This window comes from Grampus griseus (genome assembly GCF_964374135.1).
Source record: "Grampus griseus genome assembly, chromosome: 1".
Lineage (NCBI taxonomy): Eukaryota > Metazoa > Chordata > Mammalia > Artiodactyla > Delphinidae > Grampus > Grampus griseus.
This window is the reverse complement of record NC_139017.1, coordinates 46,214,134-46,242,044: the sequence shown is the minus strand read 5'-3', so window position 1 is coordinate 46,242,044 and position 27,911 is coordinate 46,214,134. Positions and strand designations below refer to the sequence as shown.

Below are 27,911 nucleotides of genomic sequence, written 5' to 3'. Positions count from 1 at the left end.
CTTGTGCTCAAGCTTCATTATTTTGGTCTAAGCTACTATAATAGCTTCCAAACTGCACTCCCTACTTCTGAAAGTAAAAGTCCAGTCCATTCTCCATCCAATTGCCAGACTATATTTTTAAAAAGTTAAATCAGGCCATGTGACTCTCTTGCTTGAGCTCTCCAGTGACTCCTACCCAGAATAAGATGGGGACATCCTCCTGTGGACTACGAAGCCCTGTGCAATCCTACCTTCTGGGCTTTTTAACTCGATTCCATTTCACTCTGATCACTAAGTTCCAGCCACACTTGCTTTCCGTTTACCCCTAAAGTATAGTAAATCCATCCCTGCTGTTAGGCTTCTGCCTAAAATGCTTTTACCCAGCACTTTACCTGTCTGGCACCTTCTTATCCTTCAGTCATAACTCAAATGTCTCCTCTTCATAAGCCTTCTTTAACCATCATAACTGAAGTCATATGCCATCCTGCCCCCTCCTTTTTCCATTGCATTACATTTTGTTACATCACCCTGTTTATTTCCTTTACCTACCATCTATTTATTTATTGGTATTTATTTATGGTCCCTCTCCCTCTATTGGAATATAAATTCCATGAATGTGAGAGCCTTGTGTCTAATGTTCACTGATGCATATTCTGTGCTTAAGACAGTATCTGGGTTCATATGCACACCCATCATTCAAAAATGATCAGATAGACAGGAAACCCAGTGTTATGTTATCTGATCATAATAATTCTCATTATCAATAATAATATTTCCTCCTACCTGCTATCTGACCTAAATTTCAGGGTTATTTTGATCATCTTGTATATTTGTTCTTCATTCATTTCAAATGGATTTCTAAGCCAGTCCAGGTAAATCCCCTTAGACACAAATAAAGAGTTAAATGTATTTCTGTTCTCTAGAAAGTCCTTTGCCTAGTTACTTTTAACATGGTTCAAGGGATGCGTATGTCAATGTTTTGTCACTATATTCTATTTTAGATCCAGTCATGATCTACACTGATGTTTACTCCTGATTTTAAAAAGATGTGAAGAGGGTCCAATGACTCTTAAGAAAATTAATGTTACTTAATGGTTCATAGGCTAACTTTCCCTTTTCTGATATGGAAGAGAACATGATTGCTGGAAATTCTGTCTTGTGACCTGGAATTTTGGCAATATCATTACTAATAAGAGCTGGTGTCCCCCGAGAGAGAGATGTCCCTAAGTCTCATTGAAGATAAAAATTTCCCATTGTTTCTCATCCAGAAAGTATGATTCTTATCTCCTTTCACCTTCTACTTTTTTTGCCTCAAGATCTTGGTTACTTCTCGGTCCATGTCATCACTATTGATTAAATCTTGTAAACCCAAATTGGTTTTCAGATTGTGGAAAATTATTTAGGATTGTTCTTATTCACATTGGATAATTACAGGTTAAATCATTTGATTAGGGTGAATTAGTACAAATAATGGCAGGGTCGTGAAGTTGGTCTTCATTGAGGTCAAACCCTGACTTTCCCTATAGAGTCTTGCTGTTTTGAGAAAGTATGCATTTGGAAACATTTGTAGGTGTTAATGGAGGAAACCAAAGGAGTTGAGGAAAGAAATAGGAGACCTACAGTGGGATCTGGGTCCCAACAGTAATGGCTATTCTTAGATCCTGTCCATATGACTTCTCCAACAGAAGTGTTGGGCCACAAAAAGGCTGGGTCTGGCCACAACTTTGGGAGTTCTGTGTTTACCTTTGTGTCAGTTAGTCCATGTTTGTTCTTTGACTTGCACCTGTATCAGTTTCAGATTTGTTTGAAAAAGGAGATTTATAAATTTGATATTCAAATATACCACCATTCTGGAGTTGAAACTTGAACTCTCTTTCATACCTAGAAAAATTCTTTTCCAGGTACATCCTCAAGTATCTGGGTGTTACAGTTTCTTACCCATCTCCTAGAATAAGATTTGTTTCATCTTCATCATCATCATCATAATTATTTTAAGTCACAGAGAAGTGTCTTGAAAAAACTGGCTCCTTTTATCTGGTACCCATCAGGAAGTATTAACTCTTTTGGGGGTATATTACTCTACTAGGTTAATGGAATAAAATAATAAAGAATAAAAAACAACGCTATTTTCTTCTTGCTAGGACCTAAAGGTTTAATGACTAAGATAGTAATGTTAATTCATTAAAGTAATTTTAGAGGATCATGCATGTGATGAGCTTTCAAGGTCTGATATACTTGTTTCCTGTGCTTTTCCAGAAAAGTTTTTACTTATAAGGTTTTAGTTTTTATTTATGAGGTTGTAAGAAGATAGAACAACTCCAGGGCCTTTATGGAATTTTACTAAAAAATGATTTTCTCCAGCTCTTCTTCTGAAGTCTATCCTAAAATGCCTTTGAACTCCCGAGCTTATTTCTCTTGCATTCAATATGCATTCATACCGCAATATCTTCTTTGACCCAGAAAATATTGACATCTTGGGTTTACTGTCTAAAGATCAAAGTTGTCATTGTAACTGGTGACAAAACAAGCCGAATAGAGATTTTAGTCTCTCTTAGTTTTGATATTCCTGTGGTCTTTGTCTCTAGGTCAGTGTAAGTTCCTGCCAAGGTATCCTTTTGCTAAGCCTAAAATTCAGAGTGATCAGTCTGAGTTTGCTGTTGGGACAACTTGGCAATATGAATGTCTTCCTGGGTATGTCAAGAGGTCATTCTTTATCACCTGCCTAGAAACCTCCAAGTGGTCAGATGCTCAGCCAGTCTGTAAACGTGAGTAATCAGTAATAGAAGAATCTTTGGGTCTATAGCATGTCTCTATGGGCTAACCTATTATTTTCAAGATAAAAGATGAGAAAGTTAGTAAGTAATCTCAAATGAAAAGGGCTCCTAGGTTCTCCATGTTTTCTTTTACTCCTAAGGGTATTAAGTATCAGGTATTGGGGTTAAGTCGCACAGCTGGCCAACCCTGTTTATCCTATAATCTTCATGACCTTGTTCTATGGTCTCTGTACTGTGTTACAGTGATCTTAGAAGTTAGTATACAAGGAATATTAGTTTCACCTCATATTAGTTTTCACCCAACTCAATTCAAGAAATATTTTTGAGTAACCACTGGGTATGAAGCGTTAGGCTAGATGGTGGGGCTTGGAAGAGATATAAAAATTAATCTGCTAGTCTCTGTCATTGAGGAAGTCCTATGTTATTTGTAAAGACTGATTTTTAAACAAATACTGTACTATGGTGTAATTTCTTTTATTATAGAGATAAAATTTTATGATATCATAGAGAAGTAAATAATAAGTACTATCTAGAAGGATAGAGAAATCTAGGCATTACAGACAGAGGAAACAGCATATGCCAACGCATAAAGGTATGGAAGAATATGATGTCTCTGGAAAACAGAAAAATTCAGAGTGGTTAGAATATAAGGTGCATGATGAGGAATAGTAGTTGATTAAGTGTATTGGAGTTTAAGTGTGGTGGGCCATGCATTCTTTTCCAATAAACAATGGTAATCATTGTAAGTTTTTGAAAGTGGGGAGTGGCGTGACCACATTTGTACTTCTGAAAGATAATGTGTGCAGCAGCATAGAAGATGTGCTGGACCAATGGCGACCAGCATTAGAAAGGTAAATTTTATTACTCGATGATCCAATGAGAGATTATAGTGGTGGCAAAATAGTTGGCTTGGAGAGAGATTTCTGGAATCCAGTCATGAAAACTTGGTGATCTATTGAATTAAGGACAGGGGGTAGAGAAAATGAGTTACAGATAGGAAATGATGACTGTGAGTTTTTTTTGTTTTAAGCCATAAGACTTGGTAGATGTTGCCATCAACTGACAGAATATAAAAAGGGGAAATAGAGATTATAAATTATGGCTGACTACAAATAATGTTTGCATCCATGCTCAGAAACATAGACTACATGCATTAAACAAATAGTGTTATGGTGTTGACCGATTCTTTGGAAGACAGAAGTTTTGTAAATGCCCCAAATTTCTTTGAATAAACATAAGTAGACTACTCAGCAAGTCCAGTCAGGTTGGAATTTAATGTAAAACACAAAACATCCCCCAAATCCCAGTCCCAAATCCTGTTTTGTCTTGTTCTCCCTTATAGGTAAATCATGTGTGAGTCCTAGAGAACTCCTCCATGGCTCTGTCCTTGCACCCAGGGGTATCGTGTTTGGGTCAACAATTACATATTCTTGTGATAAAGGGTGAGTCGCCAGGAGACATCTCCAGAGTACATGGATATTAGAACACTAGTTTCAACCCGAAATCACCCATCTTCCAAAAGAGAGCTGAGTAATTGCCACCCACCCTTAACCATAGATAAGTAAAAAGAGAATCACCTCTCTGATTTGCTCCAGAGGCAACTCTTCAGGATTACCTAGTAGAGAGGATCCCTAGAAGAGAAAAAGATTTGGGCTATTCTTCTTCCAATTTTAAATCTTCAGTGTTACTGACCAGGAGGTCAAGTTTCATTTGTCTTTAGGTTGTTGAATCTTTTGTATGAGTCCTTAATCTGTCACCATTATTTGTCATATATGATATTCTATTCTTTGCCATTCTTTCAGTGGGAAAAGAACTAAGCTTTCCTAAAATGTCCAGCTGGGAGATGATCACTCATCTCTTTGTCTTTAGATATCGACTCATTGGTGACTCCTCTGCCACATGTATTATCTCAGACAATATTGTAACCTGGGATAAGGAAATGCCTTTTTGTGAATGTGAGTAGAATTTTCCCTTTATTGCACCTAGGTAATTCCTCTTGTCCCCCTCCAAAGAGAAAGTGGGCATCTACACATCAAAATAAGTACCCAGGTGGGTTACACTTGGCTTGAGTAGTTCTGAACACAGATCTGTGGTTTATCTTCTTCCATGTCCCCAATCCCATTACACATTCCTTTGCTTATTGTCTTTTGATGATACATTATCTCATAGTGAATAAGTGCTCAAATCTAAAATATGCCACAAGATTACACACTGCCAACTTTAATCCATGCAAAACGTTCGCCAACCTAGGTGCCTTTTTTTAACAGTTTATCTGTACTTTGGGGTTCAGGACTGGTGACCAGATCAGATTTTTGTGGGTTTTTATCAGGCCAGTTCTGTGTATCTTCCTACCTTGCTACTTCCCATTTAGAACCATCTTTGAGATGAGGATACAGAATTTCAATAATAGGGGTTAATTGTAGGCTAAGTGGAAGTTTGGTTTGCAAGAGTTAAGACAAAATTCCCAGAAGGTATAATATTTAAATGCCTTCTCTCTTTTCCTATGTACCCCATCCTCCCCAAGCTATTCCTTGTGAGTCACCCCCAGCCATCTCCAATGGAGGCTTTTACAGCAGCAGTAGCGAGGACTTTTACTATGGAATGGTGGTTACTTATAAGTGCCATGTTGGACAGAATGGGAAAAAGCTGTTTGACCTCGTGGGTGAAAAGTCAATATATTGCACCAGCAAAGACAATCGAATTGGCATCTGGAACAGCCCTCCCCCTCGGTGTATTCCTGTAGTCAAATGCCCAATTCCAGAAGTTGAAAATGGAATTATGGAATCTGGATTTAGACGCTCATTTTCCTTAAATGATTCTGTGATGTTTAAGTGTAAGCCCGGCTTTACCATGAAAGGCAGCAACACAGTATGGTGCCAACCAAACAGCAAATGGAACCCTCCACTGCCAAGGTGCTTCAAGGGTGAGTTGGGCTGAAACTTTGGGGACATAGAAATAAATTGAGACTTTGGGAGGAATAGATACATGGTACCTATGAGAAGAGGAGGATAAAGACAGTGTATGTAGTTGGGTATCCTGGTTAAAGAATTTAAAAGTAAATTTTGAAAGTAGTATCTAAATGTTGAAGAGTTGGGAAATTTACTATATTCTGGGACAGTGCTAGATATGCATTAATGTAGGGGAAATTAGAAGACATTTTAAAAAAATGCAGGTAGTACCAGAGCTAATGATCAGAGATTTTAATATGATTAAAATCATATGTGATTGCCAACAAACACATGAGATTGCCAACAAACACATGAAAGAATGCTCAACATCATTAATCACTAGAGAAATGCAAATAAAAACTACAATGAAATATCATCTCACACCCGTCAGAATGGCCATCATCAAGAAATCTACAAACAATAAATGCTGGAGAGGGTGTGGAGAAAAGGGAACCCTCTTGCACTGTTGGTGGGAATGTAAATTGATACAGCCACTATGGAGAACAGTATGGAGGTTCCTGAAAAAACTAAAAATAGAACTACCATACGACCCAGCATTCCCACTACTGGGCACATACCCTGAGAAAACCATAATTCAAAAAGAGTCATGTACCAAAATGTTCATTGCAGCTCTATTTACAATAGCCAGGAGACAGAAGCAACCTAAGTGTCCAACAACAGATGAATGGATAAAGAAGATGTGGCACATATATATAATGGAATATTACCCAGCCATAAAAAGAAACGAAATTGAGTTATTTGTAGTGAGGTGGATGGACATAGAGTCTATCATACAGAATGAAGTAAGTCAGAAAGAGAAAAACAAATACCATATGCTAACACATATATATGGAATCTAAAAAAAAAAAAAAAAGATCATGAAGAACCTAGGGGCAAGACGGGAATAAAGATGTAGACCTACTAGAGAATGGACTTGAGGATACAGGGAGGGGGAAGGGTAAGCTGGGACAAAGTGAGAGAGTGGCATGGACATATATACACTACCAAACGTAAAATAGATAGGTAGTGGGAGGCAGCCACATAGCACAGGGAGATCAGCTCAGTGCTTTGTGACCACCTAGAGGGGTGGGATAGGGAGGGTGGGAGGGAGGGAGATGCAAGAGGGAAGAGATATGGGGATATATGTATATGTATAACTGATTCACTTTGTTATAAAGCAGAAACTAACACACCATTGTAAAGCAATTATACTCCAATACAGACGTTAAAAAAATCATATGTGATTAGATTTTATTTAAATGAGGATAAAATAAACTCTCAATCCTATTGGCCAGGCCAATGGGGGAAATGGGCTGATCAGAATTTGATTCAAATTACTATAGGTATTATACATTCTCCTATTGAAAAATGTAGCCTTTATGGAATAAGGCTAGAGTTAAGATCAAGTCACTTCCCCCATTCCCCCTTTCTCCCCTACTCTTATTGAGAAGTGCCTGACTTACTAAAAACCTGGCAACATTGGGAGCGCCTCCCATAAGGCTCAGAAACTTCATCAGTGGTTTGGGAAGCAGGAAGAAAGAGGAGATTTTTGGTGGTAAAAATGCATTATAATAGTTTGATTCCCTTGGCTACAACATTAATGAGAGTATATCCATTTAAATGAAATGGGAAAATGATGAATGGGAATAACGTTTCCTGGCATAGATCAAGGTACAGAAGGAAGATAGATGCAAGGTTGATCGTGTCTAAAATATGTAACACATGTTAGCCCCACTGCACCTCACCCAAAATAGTGTCTGCCTTATACTTTGGAGAATTGACATGACCACCTTCATCCAACTCCTGCCAACCTCAAGTTGGCTTAGGTTGTAGAGAAGAAAGTTCTTATTTCAGAAATAAAAGGACTCTGGTCCTGTTCTTTTCTCAGGGTGTCTACCACCTCCACATATCTACCACGGTAATTATAACAGATTGGATGAGGAATTCTTTGCAGTTGGACAGGAAGTGTCCTACAGCTGTGAGCCTGGCTATACTCTCATTGGAACTAACCCTATGCAGTGTACCTCCTTGGGAACCTGGAGGCATCCAGCCCCCAACTGTGAAGGTGCCTAAAGGTCTATTCCATCTCAAGGAAACTTAGCTGTTTCCTGACTCTTCATGTGCCAGCCTTGTCTCTTTTTTCCTAGCGAAATCATGTGATGCCATTCCAGACCAACTTCTCAACGGTCATGTGGTAGCTCCTCCTAATCTCCAGCTTGGGGCAGAGGTTGCATTTGTTTGTGATAAGGGGTGAGTGCAAGGTGATGGGGCCTGACTTGGGGCCTATGATCCATAGCTAAGCATTGCAAAGTGTGACCTTTAAAGGTAGTTAAAATTCTTTTCTCTCCTTTTCTTTACCCTTTATGATTAAGAATTCTGTTATTAAGCAAATTCCATTGATTTTCTCCAAATGTGTATATTGTGCATGGCCAGCCAAAGCTGAGAATTATCCTTTCATCATGTGCAAAAGCAAAGTTTGGGCTCCGAAGTTAAGGCTTCTATTATGGAGTCTGAATAGATGTTGGGGGTTCAGTAAGAGGAGCTCTTTGAAGTGAGATTAGGGAACAAAGTCTTTGATGTTTTCTTTACTAGGAACTGAGGTTATGCTCTTCTAATGGTCAAGAAAATCTTGATATTTGGATGCCAAAGAGGAAAGAGAGAATTCAAGAAAAGAACAGATCATTAGGACTGTTTTCTCTGTGTTTTTAGCTGGTCTGAAGTCCTCACATAGCTTGGCTGATTCACAATCTTAGACATTTTCCTTAAGCCAGAAATGCTTATAAAAATAGAGGCCATTAATACCACATACTTGAGAGAAGTGATGAATTCCATGCAACCGAGAATTGTTTTGTTCTGGTGATGATTTGCTGCCCCTTATTGTTTAAGGTACCGGTTAAATGGCCAATCTTCTAGTCAGTGTGTCTCAGAAGGAATGAGAGTACTCTGGAATAATAAGTTTCCTGTCTGTGAACGTGAGTAGAAAGCAAAAATAATCGAGTATGGATCGTGCCTCTTGATTTTTGGTGTATTCTCATGCATTTATCAATTATAAAATCTTATCAATATGAACATATATATGCCACTTTTCTGTATGTTCTAGAATGCAGAACAAAGCTAAATTTATTCAGTTGACTACATATGGTATTGAGTATTCTATGTGTATAAGGATAAAGGCTCTCGAAAGTTACCCCTACTGAAAATGAATAACACTGATGTGCTGAAATGGTTTGGCTGTGTCTTCTTATGCCATTTCCTCATCTGATGAGCAATTCTTGGAGCTAAATGGAAATCAACCAGAAGTTTTGGAGGTTGGCAATTTTTCCTTTATTCTAAGACTCACTCAGGAAAGGTGTGCATATACCAACACAACTATAAACAATTAATATTCTTCATGCCTATTAGGACAAATAAATAAAAGGTATGAGGTCACTATTCCAAACCTCTGATCACTTCCTGTGGGTCTTTCAACTGGGACCAGCATCAAAGGATGACAAATGACTTTCAGTGAGGCTGCAGTATCTTTTGTAACGGGACAGAATGTGGTCTCACTACTTATAGCACCAGCTGTGTGTTTGAAACAGGCACTGCACAATTAGTATGTTCCAGGTACTGTACTTGCCCCTTCCAGGTAGTTTTATGTCACTGGATTCTCATTACAACATTGAATTATACTAGACTAGGAAACTGAGGCTTAAAGAGGGTGAGACTTGCCTAAGGTCACACAGCTATTGAATGACTGTGGGGATTTGAAACCAGGTCTAATGAGCCCAGATTTCATTAGTCCATGTGCCTCTCCACGTGTGATTAGTATGTCATTAACATATTATTTTCATGTACTGTTTGCCTTTTGTTTCATTATTAAAGTTGATTGGACACAGAACTATTTAATAAGTTCTGTTTCATTGTTATTGTTTGGTCAAGATGGCTTATAGTCCTATATTGCTTTGTTTGCTGAGGATCAAGAGAAAGGTAAGAATTTAGGAACTTGGGGACAGGCAGGGACTATGAGTAAGAAATAAATTATACAAATTTCTAAGTCTATTTCTGAAAAAGTGACATGACCTATATTTGGACTTTTATCTAAATTTGAATCTTATTGTCATGATCAGTATGACCACATATTTTCTTTTCTACTTTGCAGGGATTTTTTGTGACCCTCCTCCTCGTATCAAAAATGGGCGGAATAGTTATCATCCTAGTCCCATAGCTGTTAACGCTGTGGTGAGGTACAGCTGCTCGAGTGCCTTCCGCCTCATTGGAGAAAGTATTCTTTTTTGTATAACTAAAGACAATGTAAATGGAATCTGGGATAAAGCTGCTCCTATCTGTGAATATTACAATAAAAATTCTATTTGCTCTGAGCCCATAGTACCAGGTGGATACAGAAATAAAATGTCTAGACCACCATACAGACATGGTGATTCTGTGACATTTACCTGTAATGCCAACTTCACCATGAAAGGAAACAAAACTGTTTGGTGCCAAGCAAATAAAACATGGGGACCAACACCACTACCAACCTGTGAGAGTGGTGAGTAGAATGAAAATAAAACTGATTCAGGAGCTTGGAGCCTCGCATTTCTGTGCAGATTAAGTTTGGTATCATTCTGAAGGAAGAACAGTGTGGATGTATGAATGGTAAGGGTGGAGGGAGGAAACAACGGAAAGGGTGAAAATTACAGTTTCCTGGCTTTTTCTTGGTTGTAGAGGGATGTAAATGTTCATTCAACAAACATCAGTAGAGCAAAGAATTTTAAACTGTAATGGAAAAATCTAACTAAACACACCTAATAATTGAATGGAATAAGTCCCACAAGGATGGGGGCCAGAGTTTGTTTGGACTGCGGGAATTGGGTTTTACAGTTTTCAACTGCATATCTGGGTTATTGTTAAAACGAGAAGAAATGTGGGCTCTAATAGCAAAAACACAATGAATAGATTTAAAATTGATCTATAAAAGCTGTTAGTATAGTCTGGCAGAAATGATGTGCTGTTCTCTTTGGCCTCTATAAATACTTTCTGAGTGATCCACTATTTTTCAAACTCATGTCCTAAGCCATAACATTTCAAATCAAGTAACTTTGAAAATAAGAACTACTGTAAGCTCTTCCTTTCCTTATTATTTGGTGTGGTTTATGTTGTTGCTGAACTCTAAATCTGAATTTCAGTTATGTAATTATGGGAACCGGCAATATTTGACAAAAATTATACCATCAAAATAAGATATTTATTTTCTTAATAAAGAACAATATTGATAAATTCTAAATTGATTAAAGGGTCAAAAAATTATTATTAGAAAAATATGGTTCTATCTGTCTGTAAACAGATATATAGTCTTGGAGGGAGGGAAGATCTGAAGATAGTCTCAAGTGGGGTGACCATGCAAAACAATTAAAGATTATAGATAGGATTAAAGATTATAAAGATTTAGATAGGCCTATATATATTGACATGGAAAGATATAGATTATTAAGCAAATAAAGCAGGGCCTAGAATAATATGTATTGAGTATACATACACACCCAAAATATGTGTATAGATATATCACATATAGGATCCAGAAACACTATATTACTAGTATCTGGCAGGATAACCCCATAAATAACAACATGCTACTTTTGGAGCAGAAAATAGGCTTAAGGGTAGAATGAGAGTATGAGTGAAAATGGACTTTTTTTTTGGTAATTGAAGTTTTTCACGCTGCAGATGTGATTCATAAAGTGTAACTAAAAATAAAAAATAATGTACTATTTGTGGTATAAAATGGATATAATTAAACCATACCTGTTTGATCTTTAAAAGACTGAGTTGAAAATTAATGACGACTGCTTAGCATAGACCATGTATCATTTATTTGGATGTATGTACTAAGTCAAAATACAGACTGTGAAGGAGCTATCTGATGACATTTTTCCTAATGTGTGTGTGTAAAGATATCTCCCTGGAGTGTCCATCACTTCCCACAATCGCCAATGGGTATCACACAGGGGAGAGCGTTGATTCCTTTGCCCCGGGATTGTCTGTGACCTACAGCTGTGAACCTGGTTACTTGCTTCTTGGAGAAAAGACCATTCGCTGTTTGTCTTCGGGAGACTGGAGTGCTGTCGCTCCCACATGTAAAGGTACCCTAAATTTACAATCAATGTTAAGAATTTGGGCTACTATGTTACTTGCCACACTTTGCTCATCTCTGGCTTGTTTTCTTAGAGGCAGAGTGTAAGCCTCCAGGACCATTTCTCAATGGGCAGTTAAAGAGGCCCACAAGTCTTCGGGTTGGTGCAACTGTGAACTTTTTCTGTAGTGAAGGGTGAGTGTCTAGAGGGCCTATGAGATTTAATTCATTTGACTTATGTGTGCATGGTGTGTACTGTGAAACCTGCAGAAGGTTTCTCTGTGACGGTCGATGGGCAGCTTAAGGTTGTGAGAGATAATGCCAATAAAAGGAGTTGGTGCCCACAAATTAAGTGAATTTGGATTTTAAATAGAGGGTTTTGTTCTGCCTAATAGTTCTGAATGACCTCCCTTTGTCTCCAGGTATCGATTACAAGGTCAACCTTCTAGCCAGTGTGTAATTGTTGGACAGCGTACTTTTTGGACCAAATTTCCAGTATGTGAAGGTAGGTTAAGTGACTGTGGTTTGCAACTAGTTCCTTGGCCAGAGGTTCAACAGGACACCACATTCTCAGCTTAACTGAAAGTTTTCATGCATTTCTTACTATATAGGATCTTATAGAGCAAAGATCTCCCCCAGAGATCTTTAGATCTTTAAGGGATATGTTCTTCACTGAAACATCCTTGAATTACCTCTTTGTCCTTTGCTTACTCAAGTAAAACAGGGTTTCTAAGCTTTTCTTTCTCTGAAAACTATGTACAATTGCCAGCCAGGCCATGCACATAAAGGAGATTACATACTTGGTAAAAGAAATCAAAGGATCAGCAAAGTAGATATATTCAGGAATAAAGTTTTAAATCATACTTTCTGAATTATATTGCTATAGCCGCTTTGACAGATTCATTACAGATTCCAATATTACTGTCCCTGAACCCAGGATGTGAGAGTGGCATGTAGCAACACCCAAGACATTCTTTGTTTGTAGTACAGTCGGAATCTTGTCATCTCTCTCTGTAATTTCCTAGAAATTCTTTGCCCACCACCTCCTCCTATTCTCAATGGAAGACATACGGGCAGCTCTTCAATGAATGTTCGGTATGGAAGCACAGTCACTTACACCTGTGACCGGGGCCCAGAGCAAGGAGTGAACTTCATTCTCACTGGGGAGAGAACTATCCGTTGTACCACTGATAGTCAGAAGACTGGGACCTGGAGCGGCCCTGCCCCACGCTGTGAACTTTCTGTTTCTGAGGTTCGGTGTCCACCTCCCCAGATCCTAAGAGGCCAAATATCATCCGGGCAGAAAGATCAATATTCCTATAATGACACTGTGGTATTTGCTTGCGTATTTGGCTTCACCATGAAGGGCAGCAAGGGAATCCGATGTAATGCCCAAGGCACATGGGAACCATCGGTACCAGTCTGTGAAAAGGGTGGGTATTCCAATGCTCGGAACAGGTGCCACTGATTCATCCTTCTGAAGCGTTAGAGAAGGGGTTATGGACTTCAGCAGGGCCTTTTCCAACTTCCAGTCCCCTCAATTTTACAAAATATAGTGAAGATAAATTATAAAGAAGGCTTTTTAAACACTGTCTCTCATTCATTTTGTAGGATTATCCTTGGGGGAAAAAAATCATTAGGGACCACTAAGTTGCCTATTTCTTTAAAGGGGAAACAACTGGGAAAAATGTTTGTCTTAACAGTGATTTCTTAAAAGAAAAGTGATTTTGACTTCAGCAAAATAACCCTACAGATAGGTCAGAATCTCCCATTAGAAATGTACAAGATGATTCCTTGTACAACAGAGGAATTGGAGCACCCAGTGGGAATGGAAAAAAAAAAATCTGCAGCTGCCTAAATGCAGAAAAAAAATTGACAACCACTGGTCTAAAATTACCCAAAACTGGGCTACAAGATTACTTCTGTACTGTACAACTGCCACCAGAGTGGAATTGTAGCATAAATGTCACTTTCTGTGGCTCAGTTTCTTTCTATCATTGTTTACATAAGAAAAATTCTCTGTCTTTCTTTTAGATTGTCAAGCTCCTCCTAAAATCCTCCATGGGCAAAAGGAAGATAGACACATGATTCGCTTTGGCCCTGGAACATCCATAAAATATAGCTGCGACCCTGGCTATGTGCTGGTGGGAGAAGAATCCATACATTGTACCTCTGAGGGAGTGTGGATACCCACTGCCCCAACATGCAAAGGTTCCAGGCTTTGAATGTCGATGTTTTTTGGTTTTGAGATTGCCTTGAGTTGATTTCTCATCCTCCTCTCTTTTCTTAGTGGCAGAATGTGAACCTATAGGAAAGCAAGTCTTTAAAAAACCCAAGAACCAACTTATTAGACTAGATGTCAACTCTTCTTGTGATGAAGGGTGAGTGAGGACTGTCTCAGTCTGAACTAGGTCTGGTTTATCAGTTACACTGCAAGCTCTGTGTAGGAGTTTATCTCAAAGACCCCTCCTGTCACGTGTTCATGGAAGTGTTGATCACTATGTTTCCATTAACGGAAACCATGCTGTGCAATGAGTGGGTCGTGCTGCTGCTGGCTACGTTTTTGTTCCTATTGATTCCTGTACCGAAAGTAATGTGTCTGCTATTGAGCCAATAGCTCTTGCTTAGGTTAGTGGTCACCAGATGGCAAAATGTCATGACTCTTTGTCCCTAGGTTCCGGCTAAGCGAGAGTGTTTATCAGCAGTGCCAAGGCACAATTCCTTGGTTTATGGAGATTCGTCTCTGTAAAGGTGAGTAGAAAAATAACAAAGGATCTTGAATAATGTGAGATCTATAAATATGAATAACAGAGAGTCTAGAATCCTGTGAGATTTCTGTTTTAGGCATGTTATGGGATTAAGAATATTAGATTCCATTCTATTCACTGTGTCAACAGTTATAGTTGCACAGTTTTGCTTTCTTTTACTTCAAAGCCTAGCAATCACTTAATTTAAATGCATTTAGTTACTGATTCTCTTTTGTGATATGGGAGAATAAGAGTAGTGAGGTCAATGAGTATGTGAGCCACCATCCTTAATTTTGGGTACACTGTAGTTTAGTGGAGAGAAAGGGAACTGGTGTGGGATCTGAAGTCAGGTTCTATTTCTGCTGCTTATTGACCGGGGGCAATTTATGTAACTTCTCTGAACTCTAGCCTCTTATCTGTAACATTAGCATCAGACTGCAGACCTCAAAGTTATTATAATTAAATGGTACTATCCCTCCTTTGCAGATGAGACAATTGCCTGTCAAAAAGTAGATGTTCAATCAACAATAAATATTCTTGGCTAGCCTGTCATATCACCACAGCAAAAAAATGTACCATCTCAAAAAAGTTTAATTCTATCCCCCGTGCCTTTTATTGACCTGCTGGTTATTAAAAAAAGAATTCTTTTCTTAATTAATAATTTGCTATCAGACTTTACTGCCTCACAATATGATATTGATCTACATCTTCACTTTTAACACATTACAAAAATCTTTCCTATGAAATCTTTTAAACTGAATTTTGCGTCATAATGAGCTTTGATAGAATGCATATCATCACATCTCACCCATATCCTTCAAGAAACCTGATAACAAAAGATTCATACCAGCCTCATTTCTCTTCTTTGGTGTTTAATACTGGAACAGAATTGTACAGTAACTTTTCATCTCTCCAGATATCACCTGCCCACCACCCCCTGTTATCTACAATGGAGTACACACAGGGAGTTCCTCAGATGTCCTATATGGTACCACAGTCACTTACACATGTAACCCCGGGCCAGAGAGAGGAGTGAAGTTCAACCTCATTGGGGAGAGCACCATCCGTTGTACAAGCAACGATCAAGAGACGGGCATCTGGAGTGGCCCCGCTCCTGTCTGTAAACTTTCCCTCCCTGCTGTTCAGTGCTCACATGTCCACATTGCAAATGGATACAAGATATCTAGCAAGGAAGCCCCATATTTCTACAATGACAGTGTGATATTCAAGTGTAATAATGGATTTACTTTGAAGGGCAGCAATCAGGTTCGTTGCAAAGCCAATAACACCTGGGATCCTGAAATACCAGTTTGTGAAAAAGGTAAAAACTCAGTGGAGAGGAAAATGAGGTATTTACTTGTTTATTCTTGTTTGTTATCTCCCACCCAAAGCTAGAGTTATGGAAAAAAGCAAGGGGGCACAGATTACTGTCCCATTTCTTCCATTCTGTAACAAAACAGTCTATGTGTGTTGTTGTATATATTCTTTATGCAAATGCTCCCTTGGATCTGGGATACAGTCAGGGTAGATAATTGAGAGGAACTTTTTTAAGGTTCCAGGTTCCTTCAAAAGAGCAGAAAGCATTCAGTAATGAATAAGAGCTTGATGATCTTTGGCTTAAAAGTTTCAGACTGTCTATTGTCAAACGTTGTATACTTAGTGTTCTTGAGTTTTTGTTGGTATTTATGTGGGAAGTTTTTTCTTTAGGCTGTCAGCCACCTTCTGAGCTCCACCATGGTCGGCATACAGGTGGAAATAGGGTCCTCTTTGTCTCTGGGATGACTGTAGACTACACCTGTGATCCTGGCTACTTGCTTGTGGGAAACAGATCCATTCACTGTATGCCTTCAGGAAATTGGAGTCCTTCTGCCCCTCGGTGTGAAGGTACTTTCAGTTCCTGAGTTGTCTTTCTCTTTTATATCAGGCATGTGTAAGTAATTCCAACTTTGCTCCTCTAGAAGCACCATGCCAACCTTTGAAAGAAGGTCTTCAAGAGGTTCCAGTTGGTTCACCTGTGGTACCAGTTAATATGTCCTGCCAAGATGGGTAAGTATGATTCATTCTCAGAAAGGGTGTCCACCTTGCTTTGTGCATTAATTCTAGCCTCAGTTTGTCTTGGTGACTCCCTCTAGAGGTTCCTCGTTGTCACACTAACAGAGATTGTGAGGTTCCAAAGGCCTAAGTAGCATCTCTGACTTTTCAGTCCTTTCTTGACATGGAAATGGCTTTGCTGGGAGTAACTCTTAAGTCTAAAGTAGTTTGCTTACTTGAAGGGCCAGGAGTTTTGACTCCTTTCTGCCAAATTTCTTATTTAGAAGTGCTTCTGTATTAGTGGTTTGAGGAGGCTAGGTTTCAGAGATGTGATTTTTAGGAAGAGAAAACGTATTATAATCTCTCTCTAGGTACCGGTTGACTGGACATGCTTATCGGAAATGTCAAGATGATAGGAATAGGGTTTGGTTCCAAAAGATTCTACTTTGTAAAGGTAAGTTAAAAAAAAAGTTGTCAGTGGGTTGTAGGGGGTTAAAGAGAACAGGTCACTACAGAACTAATCTATACCTTAACAGTCGATGTGTTCTAGCTCAGTGTACATAAGAAACATGTTTTAGTGTTTGTATGGTACTAGCATTGGGAAACAAAATTGTCAAGTAGGAAATGAGTACAGTTGGCCCTCTGTATCTGCAGGTTTCATATCCATGGAGTCAGTCGACTGCAGATCAAAAATATTTTTTTTTATCCTGAAAGCTTCCAAAAGCTAAACTTGAATTTGCTATGTTCTGGCTACTATTTACCTAGCACTTACATTTTATTTACAACTATTTACACAGTGTTTACATTGTATTAGGTATTATAAGTCATCTAGAGATGATTTAAAGTATATGGGAGGTTGTGCGTAGGTTATATGCAAACACTATGCTATTTTATATAAGGGGCTTGAGCATCCTCAGAATTTGGTATTGATGGGGGATTCTGGAACCAATCCCCTGTGGATACCGAGGAATGACTGTATTTGCCATATACCTGCTAATTGCTCAAAATTTTAAAAATAACAAATATAGACTATTTCTCTATTTCATGAGAACATAGCTGTATTTATTCCTTTCTTAATACTTTACTGTATTTTCTGAACTTTTTTTGGAATGAGTATGTGTTATTCATGTAGTCAAAAATTTAATAAAGCTTTTTAAAAGAAAGCATAATCTAGCATCTAAAATTTAAATAACTTAATAGCTACATGCAGTTGCATAGTTTTATTATTTAGTTTTATAGTATCTGATTGAAGACTGTCCACCATGGTGTACTAGCTGAAGTAGAATTTCCTAATCTCTTCTGCAGTTATCCACTGTCAACCTCCACCAGTGATTAACAATGGGAGGCACAGGGGTGTAATGGCAGAACACTTTCTGTATGGAAATGAAGTCTCTTATGAATGTGACCAAGGATTCTATCTTCTGGGAGAGAAAAGTATACGGTGCATAAGTGATTCTAAAGGACGTGGATCTTGGCGTGGACCTCCCCCACAGTGCATAAAATCTCCTCCTGTGACTCACTGCCCTAATCCAGAAGTCACACATGGATACAAGCTGAATAAAACTCGTTCTTCATATTCCCACAATGACATAGTACATGTTGCCTGTGATCCTGGCTTCATCATGAATGGGAGTCACTTGATTAGGTGTCATACTGACAACAAATGGGTGCCAGGTGTACCAACTTGTATCAAAAAGGGTAAGATATTTTCAGGACTAAAATATGGGATGTTGCACAGAATAAAGAAAAAGGGTTTTGAACCTGCACTTGCCATGCCGCCTAAAGAAAAGCAAGTAAAAGCTAAGGCAGTCATATTATTTACAAAATACCTGCCTTGCCTTATCTTCTCAGCCCATTCTTTTTTTCCCTTTTCTTTCTAAGCTTTTTGAAAAAAGGTACATGAAAGGATAATGGTTAACTTTGAAACTGATGGAGTCTCCCAAGTTTATTATTTTTATTACTTTAGAATGGGGAAAATGCACATACCATTTTGGGCAAATGTTTGGCAGTAATATTGCTTGATAATTTGATATTTAAGGCTGTGATACCAGCCAGAAAGGGATCTTTGAGTATTCTGGAGAATGGAGCTGGCCTTAAAACTCACTGAATTGTCTTGTAATTTTAGTTATTATCGGTAGTTTTATTCCTATCAGTGGCTATCTACAACAGAGGCTGCCACCTGGCGACCAAGAACTGAGTTCAAAACTGTTTTCTTTGGCTAGCACAGTATTATTTTAAATGAAACCCATCCCCACCATCCAAGGCAAACAGTGAACCTGTGATACAGTGAGGGCCCCCTCTGCTTTCCTGCAAGGTACCATTATCTTGAATTGGGCAGTGGCTGCCATTTTTAGAAGGACAGGTGCTCTGTGACTTACCATATCTGGTGGCTTCACTTCCTGTCCCCTGTAGATATTTGAGGGTGTGACACTTGACTACAGCCTTTTTACCATTTAAAGAGAAAAGAAAAGATTACTATTCTCTGATAGACTACAATTGTGGGCTGTAACCACTGATGTTTCATTATCTTACATTTGACATTTGTCTTCAGATCATATATGATATAGGTAGGAAATGCAAATCTCTGTCCTGTACTGTTTGGTTTGGGCTAAATGAATACTTTTGGATACTGACTATTTGGCTTGTTGCCTGCCTTCTTTCTGTACCGCTATCACCCATTTGCTGGCTATGCGTTCCTCTGTAATAAATTAAAGATCTTTTTAAATTGGTGTCTAAGCTTTCTTAGGATGTCAACGTCCGTTTAAGATCCCCCACGGAAATCATACCGGTGGAGACATAGCTCGATTTTCTCCCGGAATGTCAATCCTGTATAGCTGCAACCGAGGCTACCTGCTTGTAGGAGAGGCAGTCCTTCTTTGCACACACGAGGGAACCTGGAACGGACCTGTCCCTTATTGCAAAGGTGTGTTGTTTATTTGTTTTCTTATTTTTTAAATAAAATTTTTCCCAAATAGATATATTCAGTTAGGTACTTTCAACTTAAAGTAGCCAAATAAATGCATTAATTGGATCATTTAATTAAATGCATTTAATTGGATTAATTTAATTGGATTAATAGATGAAATCATCTAAATACTGCAAAATAAGAAAAGTGGCTGAGGCTCTATCTGAGCTATCACTTATGTAGTCATTTAAATATGGAAAGTTGAAGTCTTTATGTAAATCAAACAACTAAAGTACAGATTGAATTTACACTGTGGTTACAGTTATGATAAGTGTGCATTTGACAAAATACTCATAAAAAGTAAAGTTATCTTTTGAATATGTTTCCTCTAAGTGGTGATCGGATTTGGGTATATTTTTATAAAAGTTTCAGAATGTCATTTTCATTAGCAGTGCATATGAAATATGAGTAATGAATTAATACTGAATATTAGTTGAGACTTCTTACCATATGCCAGATTCTGTGCACAGCACTTTGCATGCATTATCTCATTTAATCCTCCTGAGAACCATATCAGTGATTGGTGCCATTATCCCTGTATTATAGATGAGGTCCCAGTAGAATGGAGAGATTTGTAACTTACACAAAGTCCCACAGCTAGAAAATCCTACAGTCAGGTTCAAATCCAAAATCTCACACTATTGGCCCCTACACTGAAAAGATGAAAGAAGAAATGAGGAAGCATTTACATGTAAGAAGAATTGGAGAATAAGAGTCAAAGTTGATGAAACAAAAATTCAGAAGTCTTAATGTTACCCATTCAGCCCTCATCATTTCTCTAAGAATCCATAAAATTTACTCAACATTATTGGTTTAGAAACTAAAGCACAAAGAAGGAAAGTAATCTAGTATGATTACCTGGACGTTCCTGAGGTAGATGGCTGACACTAAAAGGCTATGCCTAGGACATCATTTTGTGTTATTTCAGTGAAGTTTTACTAACTGAGAATAAACTAAATTGGTTCCATAAACCTTTCCATTAAGGGCAGTATCTACGTTCTTGGTAAAATGTCAAAATATGACTCAGCTTCAACTAGATTTCTTTAATTTCAGAGGTGAACTGTAGCTTCCCAGAGCATATAAATGGAATCCAGAGTGGTCTGGAGCCTGGAAAAATGTATCAGTATGGAGCTGTCATCACTTTAGAATGTGAAGATGGATATACCCTAGAAGGCAGTCCCCAGAGCCAGTGTCAGGAAGATCACGGATGGAACCCTCCCCTGGCTGTTTGCAAATCCCCAAGTAAGTGCAAAGGGCTTCACTGCAGCTCCTACTTGTTTCACTGGAAAGAAGAGAGTGAGCAGTATCCCTCAATGTTAGGGACTCCTGGGTTTTAAATTGACATAAGTCTGTGACCAGTGGTATAGTAACAGACGAATTTGAAGTCGGTGGTCTATTGTAGTAAAAGTGAGACTTTCTAAGAATGGGAGAAGGAAAGAAAGAAAATAAAGAGAGAAGAGCACTAACTTAAAAGGTGCAAAACTAACAACCTTATAGAGTTGTCCTTTGGTATCCTCAGGGGGATTGGTTCCAGGACCCCCTTGGATACCAAAATCTGCAGATGCTCAAGTCCCTTATATAAAATGGCATAATACTTGCATATAACCTGTGCATATCCTCCCATATACTTTAAATCATTTCTAGATTACTTATTATACCTAAAACAATGTAAATGGTTGCTGGGCTCGCAGTGTGAGTTTTGCTTTTTGGAACTTTCTGAAATTTTTTGCTTTTTTGAATATTTTTGATCTGTGGTTGTTGAATCCACAGATATAGACTGTATTTTGAAAGGAGTTGCTGCTGAGACTTCTGTTATTGCTGAATCTTGATTTATAAGTGCTTAGCAATATGACAGGGACCTCCAAAAATATGTTAACCAACCTGTTGTAACAGTTAATGTTTGCATTCTGACCTGAGAAATCCCTGATTATAAAGCTGATTTTATTGTTTTTTTTCATGGATGAACTACCCCAACTTAATTAAGGTGGAAAAAAAATGTAAAGGCGAAGGGAGTTGTTACATAAGAAATGAAGAAAAAGTGGGTAGGGACTTCCCTGGTGGCACAGTGGTTAAGAATCCGCCTGCCAATGCAGGGGACACAGGTTCGAACCCTGGTCCGGGAAGATCCCACACACCACGGAGCAACTATGCCCGTGCGCCACAACTACTGAGCCTGTGTTATGGAGCCCACGAGCCACAACTACTGAAGCCCGCGTGTGCCACAGCTACTGAAGCCCATGCGCCTAGAGCCCATGCTCTGCAACAAGAGAAGCCACTGCAATGAGAAACCCACACACCACAACAAAGAGTAGTCCCCTCTCGCCGCAGCTAGCGAAAACCTGCATGCAGCAACAAAGACCCAATGCAGCCCTAAATAAATAAATAAATACATTTATTAAAAAAAAAAAAAGAAAGAGTGGGTATAATTCAGGGTTCCAATATCTCTTTTTAAGTAGACTTAGAGAGGAGGGGGCTGAGATTAATTTCTGGGACATTACCATGGGACTTTGAGATATGTGGAACCATGCAACTAGACTAATATTTTCATGATTTTGTATTCTCCTTAGGCTCACTTGTTCCTCTTATTTGTGGTAAGTTTTCTTAAATACTTGAAGAAAACTTCTAATGGTGATTTATAAAAATGTATGTAAAATGTGAGGCCCTATATCCTGACTGCTAATTTTTTTTTTCACTTTAACTCATAAGAAGTTATCTTTCTTTTAGTGTTTTAAGTATCTTTTAATGTGCACTTCACATCACAAACTGTCACTTTTGGATAGCATGGAATAAATGACTTGAACAGCTATTCCCAGTTTTTAAATTGAAAGTTAAAGTTTACCAAAAATTTAGTTTAACTCTTGATCTTTTGCATGATTTGGTTACTATCAAAATAGGCTGGCTTATTCTGCAGTAACAAAATATATTTCACAACCGAGAGTTAAATGTTGCTATGCAAAGTCATGGGATCCTGGTGTCCTGAGCTCCTAATTTCACCCCAGTGACAAGAATATTACTGATAAAACTGAAAAGAACAGAAAAGCTCAACAGAAACTTGACTGGAGCCCTGTGGTCAAATGGTTGGTCCTTTAGATTAAATATGGACTGGATTGAATCCAAAACTTTAGGCCCACATACGATGATCTAGGAATTCAGTATTTATATGGCTGAAGAAGAACAAGTAGAAAAGTCACGTAACATTTTCCCCACCACTAGGAATAGGCCCCACAGTCACTTCAAAACAAGGTAGGTCACATTTTTCTAGCATTTGATACTCTGATTTGTTTTCTAGGTTTTTCGGCAGGGGTAGTCACTCTTTTCTGCTTGGGTGCTATCACCTTACGCATGATATTAAAACACAGAGAACGGTAAGTTCAACGCATGCTTGATCAAAACGCACAAAAGATTTTGACTTCTTGCCTGAAACTAAACACAGAAGGACAAGTTAAATGAAATAAATACTGCAGTGGGATAACTGCAATAAGGTATCTTGTGTTAAATAGAAGGCCCTTTCTGTAAGAACTTAAAAGATAACAAACTAATTTTATTTGAATGGTGTTTATTCAGATCAGATTATGTTTATTTATACATAATAAAAAATCTGGAAAACAGAAAAAAATCCCAGTCATAACAACTGTAGGTATTTGGTACGTTCCTATACAGGTATGATCATTTTTCTTATATTATTTATCTTTTTCCTTTTAAAACTGAAATTTTGGCCTTAGAGTCTCCTGCCTTAATTTTTTTTTCATTTAGCCTCATGTACAGATTTTTTTTTATTAAATCATGTTTTCTTCTTACCTACTTAATTGCATATTTTTTCTATTATATGTATCTATACTGTGGAAATTTTAGGTTGCTTCCACATTTATTTTGATAATAAATAAGATATGAGAAACACCTTTAAAGAAACTTTTTCCACATCTCCTTATTTCCTTAGCCTAGGTTCCTAGAATTGCTAGGGATAAGTGTATGAACATTTAGATGCTTAGTAAATATAGCCAAATGACTTTCTAGAAGGTTAGTTCTAACTTGATCATATGTTAACATATGATAACATCAAATAATTAACATATCTGGATGTATTGTGTTTCTGGATTCTTTTGTTGTTGTTGTTGTAGTGATCTGTCTATTCTATCACAAACCACTTTGTGTTTACATAGTATAGCTTTCTACTATTATAATATCTGATAAAGCAAGAACCCCGTCACTATAATTTTTTAAGCTTTTCCTCTCTCTTCTGTTTGTTTTTACAGGAGTATTAGATGATTTGTCATTTTCTAAAAACAGATATGTTGTGATTGCATTTAAGTTTATAGATTAACCGTTGAAAACTGGCACACTTTCTGTAATGCTTTCCCATTCAGAAATTTACTAAGCCTTTCTATTTGTTCAAGTAATCTTTTCTCTCACTTGGTTGTTTTCATGACTCCTTAAATATACTACTAGGTTTCTATATTTTGCTATGTTTTATTAACCAGAAATTAGACATACTTTTACATTTTAACTTATTCTTTTTAGAAAACATTTGTATCCATAAAGTAATGTTGCCATAGTGGGTCATGTGATATTTGGTGAGGACACAATCAAATGGACAGTGCTTGGGAATTTTAATCAGAAAAGTTTCCACAGTGGAGGATATATTTCAGATGCATCTCAAGAGAGTGTAAACAAGGGGAGAAAGGTATTCCAGGTAGAAGGAGCAGTTTGAGCAAAGACCCAGAGGCTTGTCATTCCATCATATATTATGAGAACTACATAAGCAGTTGACATGACTGGGAAAATAGTATGTGTGATGGTGATTGAAGGTGAAGGTGGCATAGGTTTATGTGGAGGAGTGGCATAAAAGACCCCCCTGACCATGTAAACCTTGTGGAAATTACAGAATATTCTGATAGGTGCAAAGGATACATTTTTAGCAAATGATATCATCAGGTATCAGCCTGGAAATGTTCCATGTACTCAGGTTCTTAAGTCTCCATACATGCTAGTGTTAGGGAGGATAATTATGTGAAGTCTTACCAAATCTCAGGTAACTTCCAGTGGGGGATGACCAAGTCATGTCACCCTAAACATGTCACCCACAAACTCCAGCAAAATTACTTTAACATGCCCAGTCACTTGGATCTATCTAAATGATCTGATTACACTGTTCACAGTTCTATAATGCCTAGTGCAGGCATCAGACATGAAGGGGTTACATTGAAACTATGTAATAGTGGCATCTTTGAACCTGAATAGTTTGCTCTAAGCCTGGGAGGGTCTGAGCACAGTTGGTCTTGCAAGGGTCTACATTTGAGATGTACTTTTGGCAGTAGTGTTTATCAGAGTATGTATCACATTACCCTGGTTTTGTGAATGATTTCAGGAGAAACAGTGCTCTCTGATCAAAAAAGATTGGGAAATAATTCATACTACATTTTTCTCATGGTGATTCACAATGACCATGAGAATATTTAAAGTCCTACAATAAAGACGCCTGTTTAATTTTTTAAAAACTAATCTCTCAAACTAGTTGGACTGCAGAACTTTTTTTTTTCTCATATAATGAATGCTTTTAACATCCCATTGAACTAATGTTTAATTTAACAGTTTTGGGGAAATCTGGAAAGATGGTCAAGAGCTAGATCATCAAAAGCCTTGCATGTGATGACAAGGAATTGGTGTTTATCCTGTAGAATCTTAAGCAAAGAAACAATACGTTCAGATTTGCATTTTTAAAAGAAGGGGCGGTACTGGGCTGTCAAACAAAGCAGCAGTGGTGGGGCTCAAGAGGATGGAATAGATGTAAGAAATACTTTCACTATGAAGAAGATAGGCTTTCCAGGATTTAGTGAATTGATGAATGTGGGGAGAAGGGGACACAAAGAATGAGTCAAGCAGATGTCACTGGGTGGACCCAATGGTTCATCAAAAGAAGGGAGGGACATGTTTGTGGGGAAAGATGATGAGTTCAGTTCTGACCTACTACTTCCAGGCACCCATGACGTAGGAATCAAGAGAGAGGACTGGACTCAGGTAGATGACATTTAAATCACAATTGAAGCCTTGGTACTAAACAGAACATAGAAGATTAAAATAGGGATGAGAACAGATCTCAGAAGGACAGTAATGCTTAAGAGGCAGGCAGGGAAGGAACAGTCAGAAGTAAGATGAAAGGGGAAAATAGTTTCACAGAATTCAAGACAGAAAAATGTCTCAAGAAAACAAAACTAGGGATGTCATTTGCATGGCTTTCCTCACAGGAAGTTAGAAGATAATTTTAGCCAAGGGTAATTTAAATAGAAATTTAAGTAAAATAGAAAATGTGGTCTCTATCTCCTTCCTTCCTGCTTCTAAGTTTGCTATCAGAGCATTGCATGTGTAGGAAAATTTGCAAACTTCAGGAATGCCTACAAGCTCAAACAATTCATAATGTTCCAGTCTGATTATTAAGGTTATTAACATGTTTTTATCAAATACTATATTTAAGTGTCTCAGTTGATATGAACCAAATATATATGTTAAACTAAATTCTTAAGCATCACTCACTTGTTTTATTTCCATTTTCTAACTGACTTCAATTTAGTTTCTGATACTTGATGTAGACATTTGAGTTGCCTTAAATACTTTTTGTAAGTAAGATGAGTAATGAATCATTCGAAAATTGATGTCTAGTAACAAAATTAAATATTTTTAAAAGTCATCCTAACACGTGAAGAAGAGACTATGTTATTTTTTTCTTGTCTTCTAAGATATTTTAATAAAACCTAAATCTCACATTAACCTAAAAGTTACCATTTTGTAATAATTTTAATGTATATTCCCCTTAAATATGTAAGTTGACCTCTTAAATATGATAGTGAGTGACAGGCTGTAAGTACCCTCAACAGTAATCTTTCTTCCCCAATAATTTTGTATTACTTTATCTCAGAGTTCTACACGATATTACAATCACATTTTATTGTCCTTTGCTAATTTTGGCAAAGAGTTTTAGAAACACAGCAAAGTACATGTGCTTTCAAAGAATAAAAGTAAAAATGTCTTCAAAATAATTTAAAGCTTTTAGTACTGCATGACTATGTAAGGATTTTGAATTAAACATCAAATCTAAAAACTTTCTTTTTAAGTTAGATTGGAAGATTGGTTCCCCAAAGGTAAATTTATGATCATATTATAAAATGAAAGCTTATGACATTTTTTCAATCTGGGAGTCATAGTTATTAGTCATTAAGAGTCCTGCCTAATATCAACTTCTGTCTCGGATACTTAGCAGCTTAGCAAGTTGTTTTTATGGGTCTTTCCAAAAAACGGGGGTTACTTCATAGGATATTTAAGACAATAAAATGAAATCATCCATGAAAAGTACTTACCTGGTGTTGGGAATTATGGAAAGGAAACAACTTTTACACCTTTATAGTAATCATGGCCAATGAGTAAAGAATTTCTTTTTTCTTTTTTCTTCCATTTAGCAATTACTATACAAATACAAGCCGTAAAGAAGACGTTCGTTTAGAAACACTGGAAGTATATTCTGTTGATCCATACAACCTAGCAAACTAATCAGAAGACAAACGGGTATCTAATGAAATTTTAAATATTCTTATTAACTTATATGTCAAAATTTCCTTCAATTTAAATTTATCACTAAGCATAGTACTAAATATATATGGTTCTGTTGCACATCTTTACTAATCATGCACAAAAATTGTTAACATCTATTTCACATTGCCAACTATGTCCCTGTTTTTGTTAAAATTTATTCATCTATTCAACAAATATCTAAATAAATAGCAAAATAATTAAGAATAAGATAAATAAGAACATGATAAGTATTGTGGAGGAAAAGAAAGCAGGAAAGGGGATAGATAGGGCAGGGTAGTTGGAAGAGAAGTTCTCACTAAGAAAATGACATTTGAGCAAAGACTAATGTGAAGGAGCTAGCCTTGTAAAGGAAAGAGCATTCCAGGAAGAAAGAACAGTAAGTGCAAAGATCATAATAAGGTGGTGTGTTCCTGCTGCAGTGTGGCCTTGCATGGACTGACCAAGGGAGAGAGTGGCAGAGACGAAACCAGAGAGGTACAGGAGGAGGGTGAGGATGGTGGATCCTACAGAGTATGCTAGGTCATTGTAATGAGCGTAGTGTTTATTCTGAGATGGGAACCACTGGAGGGTTTTAAGCAGAGAAGCAAATGATCACTTTAACTGCTGTGTTAAGAAGAGAGTGTAGGTAGCCATGGGTAGAAGATGGGGAATCCCTGTGGACCCTATCACAGAACTCCAATAAATTGTGAGTGGCTACCAACAAGCTGGTGAGAAGAGTTCAGATTCTGCATGCATTTTTGAGATAGTGACAGTAGAGTTTGCTGACAATTTGTA

General features: G+C 37.6%; 2 protein-coding genes across 4 annotated transcripts in view; both read left to right on the top strand.

Annotated features, from left to right (window-relative positions):
* Positions 1-27,911, top strand: part of CR2 (complement C3d receptor 2) — a 34,201-nt gene that overhangs the window by 3,590 nt on the left and 2,700 nt on the right. The window contains exons 1-21 of one of the 3 annotated variants that reach the window (XM_082680789.1): positions 7,702-7,766; positions 7,849-7,951; positions 8,588-8,673; positions 9,843-10,232; positions 11,635-11,823; positions 11,909-12,008; positions 12,236-12,318; positions 12,839-13,246; positions 13,848-14,024; positions 14,104-14,194; positions 14,488-14,564; positions 15,477-15,881; positions 16,268-16,444; positions 16,519-16,606; positions 16,963-17,045; positions 17,897-18,289; positions 19,329-19,514; positions 20,610-20,798; positions 22,124-22,147; positions 22,846-22,921; positions 27,005-27,110. In XM_082680789.1, the coding sequence (XP_082536915.1) occupies positions 7,715-7,766; positions 7,849-7,951; positions 8,588-8,673; positions 9,843-10,232; positions 11,635-11,823; positions 11,909-12,008; positions 12,236-12,318; positions 12,839-13,246; positions 13,848-14,024; positions 14,104-14,194; positions 14,488-14,564; positions 15,477-15,881; positions 16,268-16,444; positions 16,519-16,606; positions 16,963-17,045; positions 17,897-18,289; positions 19,329-19,514; positions 20,610-20,798; positions 22,124-22,147; positions 22,846-22,921; positions 27,005-27,095 (3,468 nt within the window). In that variant the 5' untranslated portion in view covers positions 7,702-7,714 and the 3' untranslated portion in view covers positions 27,096-27,110. Of the gene's footprint in view, positions 1-7,701; positions 7,767-7,848; positions 7,952-8,587; positions 8,674-9,842; positions 10,233-11,634; positions 11,824-11,908; positions 12,009-12,235; positions 12,319-12,838; positions 13,247-13,847; positions 14,025-14,103; positions 14,195-14,487; positions 14,565-15,476; positions 15,882-16,267; positions 16,445-16,518; positions 16,607-16,962; positions 17,046-17,896; positions 18,290-19,328; positions 19,515-20,609; positions 20,799-22,123; positions 22,148-22,845; positions 22,922-27,004; positions 27,111-27,911 lie in introns of those variants that run through there. The other 2 variants (XM_082680790.1, XM_082680791.1) reach the window with 2 other exon arrangements.
* LOC309828057 (complement component receptor 1-like protein) lies at positions 942-5,690 on the top strand (the record flags this gene model as incomplete). Its single annotated transcript, XM_082663111.1, has 5 exons — positions 942-945; positions 2,565-2,744; positions 4,096-4,195; positions 4,623-4,708; positions 5,278-5,690. 5 exons carry the CDS (start codon positions 942-944, stop codon positions 5,688-5,690), a joined length of 783 nt encoding a protein of 260 aa, XP_082519237.1.